The 12,198-nt window shown below is 45.0% G+C and overlaps 1 protein-coding gene across 1 annotated transcript in view; it reads left to right on the top strand.

The window, feature by feature from the left end:
* Positions 1 to 945: 945 nt before the first annotated feature.
* RAB31 (RAB31, member RAS oncogene family) overlaps positions 946 to 12,198 on the top strand; it is a 62,474-nt gene continuing 51,221 nt past the window's right edge. The window contains exon 1 of the mRNA XM_064507202.1: positions 946 to 1,219. Coding sequence (XP_064363272.1) covers positions 1,181 to 1,219 — 39 coding nt within the window. The 5' untranslated portion in view covers positions 946 to 1,180. The remainder of the gene's footprint in view (positions 1,220 to 12,198) is intronic.

Raw genomic sequence — 12,198 nt, 5'->3', positions numbered from 1 at the left:
TTAATGACACAATGCATGCCACAAGAGTTCATTGTCAGGAAGCTCCTAATGACGTGGCAGTAATTTCAGAATGACTAGTCATATTTGCCGCAATCACCCTTTAGCAGTTCTACCTGTTTAAAATAATAAATTAGCCAAAAAAAAAGGTTTCATCTGCTATTGGAATGGGTGGAACGTGACTTAAAATACATGACAGGCTCTTCTTTTCTGCTTTTCCAAGGTTATAACATGCAACTTTGTAGGACTTTGGCTACAGAGAGCAGAGAAAAGCTAGAGTGGTTCCTAACCCCCCTCACTGATCTCAGTGGGCAGGTCCCGAAGTTAGTGGCAATGCACTGTTTACCAGATTTTTTTATGTTGCAGGATAGAGCCCTATTATCGACTTGAGCGTGGATATTTTAATCAAATACAGCTATTTGTTATCAGGATTGCATGTAAGTGGAGCTACTCTTTTACGTATGGAAATGTTTACTGCACATACAAAGTCAAACTAAAAAAAAGAGTTGGATTGATGGAGACCGTTCACAGGTGGCACAGTTCAGATCCTGCATCTCGACCAGCAGCACATGCCGTGAAGGACTAAGCATACGTGCAGTCCCATGCCGGATGCGGACCTCACCAATTATTTTTCTCACAGCAGCAAATATTTACACAGTATATCCCTGGTTACAGACACACTCGGCTGCGCAGTTTTAAGGAAGGGTTCATAGTTGGGGGGCTGCTTCCACATCACTTCAGGAACGAGCCGGTTCCCTGCCGGAGCCAAGAAACCACCTGAACTCACCGATTTCCCTTCAGTCCCGGGCCCCAGCGAGCCGGGCCAACCCCGCCGGGGCCGCAGCCACCCGCCGCCCCGCCTGGCCTCGGCGCCACCTCCGAGCCACATTAACGGGCCTCCGCCACCAGCGAGGCGGCCCGCCCCGGGCGGCCGCAGCCCCCAACGGCCGCGCGCGCCTGAGGGAACCGCCCGCGGGCGGTTGGCGGGCGGGAAGCGCCGCGGCGGCGGCGGCGAGGCGGGGCCGCGGCCGCGCGCATGTGACCGGCGGCGGCGGCTGGGGCCGGGGCTGGGGCTGGGGCTGCGGGGGCGGCCCCGGCGGGGCTGTGCCGCGCCGCGGCGGGGCAGTGCGGAGCGACGCGGAGTAGGGCGGCGGGGGATGCGGCGCGGCTCGGCCCCACGCAGATGATGGCGATACGCGAGCTGAAAGTGTGTCTGCTTGGAGTGAGTAGCGGGCGGGGAAGGGGCCGCGGCGGGCGGCGGCGCCCGGCTCCCTGCGGCAGCGGGGCTTTGTCGGAGCCCCTGCTTGGCGGACGGCGGCGCCGGGCCGGGAGGCTCCCCCTTCCTGCTTCCCTCCCCGGTGAGGGGCGGCGGCAGAGCGGGGCGCCGCGCTGGGAAGAGGAAGCGGCTCCGCGCCCCGCCGCGCTGCCCCGCGGAGGCGCCCGCCTCTCCCCGTGCCGGCCTCGGGGCAGGGCTCGCCGCTGGGCCGCGGTGAATTGCTCCGCGCCGAGACTTGGTAGGCGGCGCGGCGGCCCCCGGCAGGAGGACGGGTGGGAGGCTTTGGGTGCCTCTTTTTTTGTTTTCGTTGCTCTTGAACTTTTTCAGAATGAGCTGAGGCGCCGTCTCCCCCCCCCCCCCCCACACCCCCCCCGTATGCGCACGCCGTGGGGACCGGGGAGATGGAAACGTGTGGGGAGCCGCGGCCTGCCCCGCCGGCCCTCCCTCCCCCCCCCCCCCCCCCCCCAGTCGTCCGCCTCCCTCCCTCCCTCCCTACCGGGTCGGAGCCGAAAAGGGGGTTTTCGGTCTTCTCGCTTCAGCCTCCTCTTCGCGGCAGACTCGAAGCTCCCGGCTTAGCTGAACTAATGCTGGTGTGGTGGGAGACGGAAAAGAAGGGAAAGCGGCAGCAGTAACTCCGCGTCTGCGCTAAGAAATTATTTCTCCCGTCTCCTCTCGGACACCTCATCTGCTGCGTGCTTTGTTTGGTTGCTTACTTGGGTTCGTTAAAACTTGCTTCAGCGAGCTTATTACTTTTTTTGTTCTTTGCCTTTTTGGTTTAGTCGTGTGTGCGTTTAACATCTGGAGCAACAATGTGCTTAGCTCTGCAGTTTGGCCCCGTCTTTGCCCTGCACAGAGGGAACTTCACACCAAAATGTGCTCATGGAATTGTTATAAACACTGCTAGGAGAGCCCCGTACCGATCCAAGGCTTTTGATAGTTACTGGCAGGGCATGCCACCTAAGTTTTTTAAAAAGCAAATGTGTCAAATTTATCAGGTGTAAGTTACACAGCTTTTAGGTCCATATTGCCATTAAGATTCAGAAAAGCTGTGTGAATGATGATGTTCTAGGGTGAAGTCTCTCTCATAGAGTGTTAGTGGATTGCAAGTTTAAAAATCAAACGAGTAGAGACACTCCAGTTCCCTGTGCTTTCTGTTGACACTTACCCCAGCAGGAGTGGGTACTTTGCTCTGGAGTAAGAGCCAGGACACAGTGCCAGGGCACTGAAAAGTTCAACGTGAAGTATTTGGCAATGAACATTCCTCCTTTCCCAGTAAGAATTCCTGCCTTCAGCTTTTAAAATGGCATAGAGACAAAATAAATGTGGTTTAAACCAACCTGAGGACTCTGTGGTAGAATGTGTGGATGCTCCTTTATTTTTTTTGCCCAAGCAGAAAATCCTGTAATTTTCTAGAGATGAAGCGTCTTGTGGAATGACGTTCCTCTTGCCTGTAATTTATTGCTGTTTTGTAACATTAAAAAGTACTGGAGGCTTTGCAGGGGAATTGTTTACTTGTTTTAAGACAGGAAGAGAAGCCCGTAAAGCAGCTCCGTGTTACTAGGAGTATGCAATTACTCTGTAGATTCTTTAAAATGATAGGGTGGCAGTGGAAACATTTAGGAAGATGTAAGTGTCTATAGTTATGTCAGCTCAGTAGTTAGTGAGAAGATGTTCCTTCCTCAGTATTAATAGGGTATAATCATGGAAAACCATCTACTTCTGATCAAAGACATCCTACCATGGAGGCTGGCATTCTGTTTTCCCAAAACTGCGGGATCCATAACAGACAAATCCACTTGCAAGCTTCAGCTTTCCAAAACAGAGCAACTGTGTACCTGCCTGTGTGAACAAGTGCAACCATTAATTTTCTGATCTGCTTAAAAGTTAGATGGCAACCCAAAAATAATTCTAACCTATATATTTCTCCCCTTCTCAACAAAGCCTTAGATTGCATCTCTAAATCGGATAGGAGGATCACGGTTTCGTTCTGTGTCAGTTCCCCTGACAGTCTACAGCCCTCAGCTGTGCAAAGGGCTGGGAATTTGGCTGTTTCTGCCAGCTCAGAATTCCCTAGTGGGGAAGAATTTGCAGCTGGTGTAACACTGGCAAAGGCAGCTTATCCACGAGCCCTGCTCAGCTGTATAAGATCTAGTTGTGAGGGTGAGGAGAGAGAGAAATGGAGAAAGCAGAGCTGTGCTCTATGCTGCCACTTTTCTGCTAACCCATAAAACAGCTCCTATAAACTAGTGCAGTGCTCCAGGGCCAGCACGTGGCCTGGAGCCGTTGCGGTGGAGATGGGGAATAAGTTACTGGCTCTTGGATGTGTCCCACGCATTGCCCAGGTCATGCTGTAGCACAGGAGAGAACCTGGTCTGTAATTCTGAACATCAATCTGTTAAAACTGGTATTTGGGCATCTGCATTTCCCTTTTTCCTCCTCAGAAGTAACTTGGGGTTTTAAAAACTCTTTGTGGGTGTCATTTGGAGCAGCCTGGAGCAGTGCACAAGGGGATGGACATGAGGTTTATAAGCTTTGTGAAGGAAACATTAGCAAGAGGATGTTGAGGGGGAATTTTGGGGCAACTTAACCATATGCATGAGTCAGTTTGGGAGCTAGGCTTTGTTCTTCATGGAGCTTTGTGAATTTGGGAAGGTGGTGTTCTTTCAGGAGAGACGGTTTCAGCTTGCTGGTGGGCTGGTAGAAACAGGATGCCTGGCTAATTGTTCAGTGCCTCACAGCACTGGGTGTAAGAGTTACAATTTGAATAGCTCTCTTGAACTTTGAATAGCTCTCTTGAACGTGTTGCCATGCAAATGGCCTCAAGCCTGCTCCTAAACAGCGGTATGAGACTTCACCCAGTAAGTTATCGCTGCTGGGCAGTGATGTATCTGCATGTGAAACGTGTTTGTGTTTACTAGGCTAAACTTAAGTATCTGCACAGAGTCTTATCTTGTCATCCCAAATTCTTCTGGTCTCTTACGCCAATCTGTTTGTTCACATCAGTTGCCTCTGTGTAGAGGCCACCTACTTCTGGTACTGAGCAGTTTTTAGCTGTAGCTAAATCTATGTGGTGAGATGGACTGCAGCTCCTGTTTGGCTTGTGTGATGTTTCTGTCCTGAGTGGAGACCCTCCTGAGGGAGTGAAGGAGAGAGGGGCAAAGAGGGGCTAGTGCGTTCCTGAGCCTGCCTTCAGTGCTGAAATGTGGCTGGGGCGCACAGCGGAGAAGAGCTCCCTGGTTTTCTAATCTGGTGGTGACTGCTGAATGCCATGTGGTCCTGACATTTTCTTTCTGCAGGCTGGAGGAGCAGTTACTCTGCCAAGTCCTGACATAATTGTGTGTGGCATCCACAGAAGAGATTGCCAGGTTTAGGGCTGAGGCAAAGTTTCTTGTCTTTGTCACTTCCTGAGGAAACTTTGACTGTTCTTTGGAGCCACTTCGGGAGGTGGCTTACTGCTGTCCAAAGTGACCTCCAGTACTCCCTTCCTTTTGTTTTTGTTTACTACATTTTTATGTTGTGACTGATCATCATAGGATCATAGGAATTAGGGTTGGAAGAGACTTCAAGAGCTCATCCTTTGGCCTCAAACCTCCATCAACTTGTCTTAAAACTTTTCTGGCATATTTTTGTCTCACCTGTTCCTAAAAATCTTTCACTTCTCCATGGCATTATGCTCCAAAGCCTAACTACTTTTGCTGTAGAAGTTTTTTTCCGAACATAGAGCCTAAATCTTCCTTGCCTGAGACTCCATTTCTTCACCCTCTTGTTTTTGTTTCCATTTTCTTGCTCATTAGAAGACACTTGCCGGCATGTATTCTGTTAGCAAGTAGTCTTAAAATACTGTGAAGCTGATGAACCTAAATTTGTAAAAGAAGTGAGGTTTCCTCTATAGAGGAGAAGGAGATTTCCACAGGACTTACTCCACAACTGAATCCCTATTGCTAGATATGGAGAACAGTTTATTGCCTATGTCGACTGTGCATCTTGGTGTGCTGTGTCTGCACATTCACACTGGGGAATTGAGCTCAGAATTGTTTGATTATTTAAGATGAATATGGACTGTGGTTTTATTAAGGAAATAATCTCTCTGGTGCCCCTATCTTAATGTCATGATAACGGAAAGACCTAGGTTCTGCTGAATGCAGAACAAAAAGCCTGTAGCAAAATCTGTCAAAGCTTTTCAGTGACAAGTTTAAGTGCTCACTGTTCTTCTTTAACTAGATGTTATACTGAACACACATGGCTGAGAATCCTTAAGGTTGTTTTGGTGTTTATAAAAGACAACAATTTTATTTCTTTTATTGACTTTAAAAACATTAGTCATTGTTAATGCTCTTAGTGCCTAGATGCCCCAATCCAAATAGGAGCGCTGCTGTTAAAAAGACAACTGCTTCCTTGGGTGGGCTGTACCAGTTAAGGACCTTTCTTTCCATGGGGTATGTGCAAGGAAGGCATGTACACATCACCAGTGTTGTGGTCTAGAATGGAACAAGAAAGACCAAAGTAGTGCAGAAGACTAAGGTGGTCATGAAAGGAAAAAAATTGTGCGTATTAACTAAATGTTGTGCCTTACAACATTTTTTTTTAAACAAGATAGCAGTTCAAGTGAAGAACAGAGACTGTTTTCATGCTAAGGGTTCATAACCATCTCTTGATTAATTTCAATGCATTTCATTGTTTTACTATTTAAACAAGTAGCTCCATCAAGAGAGAAATTTCTGAATCATGCCTTCCCACGGCTGTCTTGTGTGGTCACTGGTGTGGAGTATCTGTTGTTGCAGCATTTACATCAGAGGAGCCCTCATCTAGGTGTCTCTCCTAGCCACTTACTCTTTTTTGCAGTGTAGGGAACAGTATATATTAGGACTTCTAGCCCTACATCAAATCATGTTTAAAACTGGACAACAATTTTAAAAGTCAGTGCCTTTACAGTTGTAAGGCAGACAACCAGACACACAGACAGTGTGATTACATTTCCTTGGGAAACCTGGTGAAAAATACTCTGAAGTTTGCACTTGTGCATAAACACAGTGTTTATATTGTATTGTCCTCCTTTGCAGTTCAGAAGAACAGTCTACCAGAGACTGAAGAAGACTAGGATTGTAGTTTGTTTTGGGGAAAAAATTGTGTAGAAAATCCAGCTATATAGCAAGCAAGAAATGATTTTCCTCTTGTATCAGTAAATAATTATGTTCAGAAGCCTAAACTAACCTTTTCCTTTTTATTTGCAAAATGTTTAAATGGCTACAGTCAAGTTTCTGCACTGTAAAGATTAAATGTGTATGTAAATAATTTATCATGTACAGTCACAATGGAACAGAATTCAGGATTTCATACTGACCTTGGCCTTATTGCTTTACTGATATATTTCCAACACTTTTTTTATTTACTCATATCTTCCGAAAGTTTTGGATGGAGTTATTTAGAAAAGTGAGTCAACTGTGTTAGACCTGAAACGGCCTTCTAGGAAAAGGTAAGTGTGGAGGGCAAATTCTGCTTTCATTTACAACAGCGCGGCAAACTGAAGGCTCTCAAGCGGTTCTAAAACAGCAGAAGGCAGAACTTGAAACAGGTTTTACTTTCAGTAGTTGCGAGGCATCTGGACGGGAAGCTGTCTATTATTAGTAAAGTAAGCAGAAAAAGCATTCCACTTGGCTGTTGCCTGTTGGTGGGAAGACTAGTAGTCAGCTCTGGTTAACTGACAACCAACTCATAGCTCCAATGTGCTGATCATACTCGTTTGTTGAATGAGTATCTGCCATCCAGCTTTGGCTATCATCTATAAATCATGGGCAGGCTGTAGTTGTATTGTCTGTCAAACTATGTTTATGTATCTTTTGGCTATATTGTTAACAAATTGCTTGTGTAGGTTTCCCCAACCCATTGCTTCTGTCCCTCTTTTTGATCTCTTAATATTGGCTGAAATACTACTATTCTTGTTTCACAGCAATTCTGAGAAAAGTAGATTCTCTTTTTACCAAAATAAGGAAGTGGAATTGGTAATATACTCCATTTTCTGTACACAGATGAAAGTCAGTTCTAGCTTTACTTAGCTGCACTGAGGCAGACTGTGTAAAGCAGTCAGAAAGTTTGCATATGGGAAATTTATGCTTGTGAAAAAAACAAATGGAAAAAAATTCCCTCTTATTGTGGTTAGATGATTCCTTTTAACTGACTTTTAAAGTCGAGCTAGATTCAAAAGCCTTTTTTTGTTTACATGTATAATATGTTTTCTTTGAATTTTATCAATAAACCACTGCCTTAGAAACAAGATCTTATTATCTTATTGATGGGGTTTGTCGCAATTAGGATCCATTTTAAAGAAGAGACAAATAAAACCAATATTAGCTGAGGCAGTCATAGACAAAGGCCTCTGGATATGCAAGGCCTTTCTATTTGAAAAATGTTGATAAGTTACAGTCGGGGTAAATTTGGGCGGTGTTGGGCTGTGTCTGAGCAAAGTACATGAATGTTGTAGACCTTGTGAGTGTACTGGCTGAATAGACATTGTTTCGTGTATATGCAGACTGTTCATCCTTCTTACATAGACATTACTGTATACATACTTAGAGTAGGGTTTTCATACTACATATGAGTTTGCAGTGTGCATGTGAAGCTTTGAAAATTGGCACTGAGGGGGAATATAGTATTTTGATACAATCTTTTCCTTAGTGTAATCAATTCATACCTGTAAAGATGTGGTCCTGTGATTTCTGCATTCATTGCATACAGTGACTATAAGTAATTTATGTTCTAATGAAAATTCCTTGTATGCAGATGTTACCTGTTGTTCTTAGTGATAAAAGACCAGGTAATTGCGATGTATTAGCTGAATGTACTTGCCTACTTAGCCAGATAGCCCCTTGAAATTTGGTGTGGTAATTCCAGCCCAATATCTGGAAAAAAATGTTATAATGCTGCTCATTTTTAACTCCTTAAGAAGGGACTCCTTAATCAGAATTGAATTAAGGCTTGAAAAGGCATATACCTTTTCCCAGAGGAGCATATTGGGATTGCAATTTGGGTGGCAGAGGGCAAAGAGGAATGGGATAGCGATTCTGCTGCTAGCAGACACCTATGCAAAAATGTTCCTTAAAGCCTAGGTCATCCTAGTAGCTGACATTGGACTGCCAGCACTGCTGTACTTCAGATAGGTAGTGTGCCTCCTGCCTTTGCCTATATAGGCTCTAAGAAAGGTATATGGACCTTCTTCACTTTTATTCCAATATTTTGCATCCTCTCTTGTAAATATATATGGAAAGAGGTGGGCAATGCTTATGATTTTCTCCTCTCTGTCTTGCACAGCTAGCATCACAATCTAGTCCTCAAAACCCGTTTTTGACACGGTATTAATAAGCTAACATCTGCTTGCAAATGGCAAATACTGCTTCTGGGGGAAAAAAAAAGCTACCTTGTGGTGTGTGAGGCCCAATAGCAACATTCCAGTCTCCATCATTAGTTTTCAAGTTGCACTGGGCGACCTGGTCTGACTTCATAGCTGACCCTGCTTGAGCAGGAGGTGGAACTAGAGACCTCCTGAGGTCCCTGCTGACCTGAATTTTCCTGTTTTCCTGTGAAGTTCAAGGAAAAGATGGATGACTTTGATTTTGTAGAGCGGGTCTTGTTCTAGAGGACAAAATAAGGACCCCTTATTTCTAAAAGTAACTGCTTGTTGAGAGGGGCATTTACTTCAAAAGAGGCTGCAGCTATGGCACAGGTCTAGCTGCTTTCCAACAGCTGCTTTCTTTTCCTTTGCCTGCCTTGTGTTCCCTCTTCCAAATTCCATTTGCCCACTCGTTAGGGCTTGAAGACCCTACCTGGGTGGCCTGTTGTTGATCATGTATTTCCCAGTTGCATCCCACTTCTGGGTGTGCACAATTTTTTTCCTTTCGTACACCTTGATTTTAAGGAGGAAGACAGATGGTTGTGTTGAAAGGGAACAGAGGTGGCCTGAGCAGGTTTGCACCACTGACCCCACCTTCCCTGCAGTTCTGATGCCGCCTCAGAAAACAAGCTGTACAGTGCGGGAAACGTTTCCAACTCTATCTGGATGTTCGGGGGCTCATCTGCTCAGGTTATCCCGGAACGACTTCTGGGGCCAGCCGAATGTCAAAGATGTGGTTTCCCAGCGATACTCTCCAAAAGGGCTGGGAAAGGTGGTGGGATACTGGGAGGGTTCTTCTGGTCCAACGTACTGGATCCTGATGTCAGAGGGAGCAAATGTATTTTACCCTGGCTAAATTAGGTAGTGTGCCCTTGTGGTGTTTCAGTCTTTCCCTGGGTTAGGCTCTTTCTTTCAACAAGCTCATCTGTAAGCTGGGAGCGTAAATGATCTTGTCTTCACTTAAACAATCTTTTGCTGTCTCAGAGCTGAAAGTGCTTGCTAGTGACACAAGTATCTATTCCCTCTTCTGCTTCTTGGTTTCCAAATCTGTGCCATGGTCACTAGCACGCAGAGTGACAGCGTGAACGTTTTGTACTCTGTGTCATGGCTTCAGGCGTCTTCAGCCCCATGCCTGAGCTGGGTCTGCAGGAGCTAGTCCAGAGTGCCATAGCTCACCGCCTTCTGTGCGTTGCGCTGCTGTGGAGCCAGAACTGGCTGTGGCTCCTTCTTGCCTCTCCAGAGCTTTCTGCAGAGGTGGCATGAGGACACGCATGGAAACAGCTTGTTCTTTGGCACTCACGCTAGCAGCCTTAGCTGATGAGGGAGGAGAAAAAGAAGGGCTTGCAATTTCCTATCTTTCTTGCAGTTTCTTTCTCTGATAGACTTTCTCTTTGAAAGCCCCTATAAACTAGTATTCAGCCTAGTCTTTTCCATATAGTTTACATAGCCTACTATTTGTAACTGCTTAGGCTACTAACCTTTGAAGCAGATTTAAGCCATCCGCTTCGGCTCTTTTTTCCTTTCACTTCCTTTGGAAAATTAGCTGCATTATAAAATATTAAAAAAAAAATCCTTTCTCCATCCAGTGCTAATCACACTGGTTAGATCATCCCCAGCTTTTCAGACAGGGCAGAACAAGCCTTGAATGCTCTGCACCTTGTCAGGGCTTGTAGTGCCGGCTGGCTTTACCTCCCCTTTGCAGCCCATTGGCAGCGAGTGCTGCTATAGCACATGGACCTCCAGCCTAAATGAAAATGAGAGTGTTTTATCCTCATGGAGTAGCATGTTCTGTCTACCTCACAGATGCTGGCACAGCAGCACAATGGGCAAGGCAGAAGAAAATTAGGCCTGAATAGGGCTGTTTTCTTTCTTTTGTTTTTTCTTTCTTTCTTTTTTTTTTTTTAATACCATCTCAAGTTAACTTGTAATACAGCAGGAAAGGTGAAATTTCTTCTCTCCTGTGAAACATTTTATGCACTCTTCCCATGACGACTTCTGGTTTTGAACAACATAGGAAAAAAAAAAATTCCAAGCTTAAGAAAGCAATCAGCGAATGTGGATAATGGGCCAGTTCATAACACAGCCTTACATAAGCAAATCCTAATTTTAATTTACAGTCTCTAGCCTTGCAGAGCAACTAGTGAAAGCTAAGCAACAATCGATAGAACAAATGTTTTTTATTTTCATAAAGCTATTTTTAAGCATAAATGCTAGTGTGTGGTTTTTATATTTCTTGGAGAATGGGGTAGAACTGTTAGGGGTTTGCACTTTTTGTTTTGGACAACTTAAGTACTTGCTTGGGAGATATGTGGAAGTACATGTTAGATGTATATGAAATCCAGCTACTAAACACTTTGTGTCTCAGAGTTAATGTTTCTTCCTTTGTCAGCAGAGTGACAGGATGTTGCTGACGTCACCGAGTCTCCCAGTTGGCCTGGGCAGTCTCTGCCCTGCAAAACTGCAGAGGACTATAAAAATTGTAAGAGGAGTCTTTTAAAATGATAAATATCAGCCTCTTGCATGAATTCATCTATAATTAGGGGCTCTCTGAGGCAGATTAACATTAAAACCGCTCTACAAAGCTGAAATGGTAAGAAAAGGTTCCTAAAGTAGGTTTAATTTTGAATGCTTTCTGTCATTTTTTTGTCTCATTAAGTTTTGTTTGCTGCAGAACTAAGTGTAAATATGACCTAATGGTCCGTCAGCAAAGCTGTGTTCTAGAGTGGTGGGACTTGTGTGAAATCATTTGTTTGTCCTCACGTGCTCACTGGTGACGCATGTATATGCTCTAACGTATCCCAGTATATCTGGAGCAGTTTTAGACTTTTCTAGTATATGCTTGCCATGCATACATGCACATTTCTTGCTTGTGAGGCTGATATTGGGAATTCAGTGGTGAAACAGGAATTTGTAGGTATTTGGTCAGTATCTGCTGTGTGCCAACATAGAGAAGGCGTAGTAGGGATTGCCGGGCTTTCCAAAGAATGAAGTGAAAATCATCCCAGGAAGGACTTTCTTGAATGCTATGGAGTTACACTAAGGCTCAGCTTGGCTTTTTGAACTTCAGTGCATTTTTAAGTACTTGATTGGGGGGGGGGGGGGGAGGGCACTTTATCCCTATGGTTAGTAGTCTATGACTTAGAAACATACTACAATTGAAAAGTTGGAGTTGTTTATTCATATCATATGCTTCCTGTGGAAGCAAATACTATGTTTTTTGCAAAAAATAATCTTTGTTAATTTAAGAAAACTGTCATTGACTGACATAGACCACTTCCAGTGCATAAGGGCACACTTCTGGTTTGTGACTGGATAAATCTGGTGGTTGGTTAATTCTTGGAGGGATTTGGGAAATGAGAGAGAACAGATTCCCTTTATTGAATAGGAAGCCTGTTTCTCTCTCTCTCTCTCTCTCTCTCTCTCTCTCTCTCTCTCTCTCTCTCTCTTTTAATGTACTGAATATAAGTAGATCTGTTTTTAAGGGTCATAAAATCAACACTTCCAATGTGTTTTGTTAAAGCTGATATGAACAGGAAGCTTC

The sequence above is a fragment of the Dromaius novaehollandiae genome, chromosome 2, assembly GCF_036370855.1.
Source record: "Dromaius novaehollandiae isolate bDroNov1 chromosome 2, bDroNov1.hap1, whole genome shotgun sequence".
Lineage (NCBI taxonomy): Eukaryota > Metazoa > Chordata > Aves > Casuariiformes > Dromaiidae > Dromaius > Dromaius novaehollandiae.
Note: the sequence above shows the minus strand (reverse complement) of the source record. Positions and strands in the feature narration are given on the sequence as shown.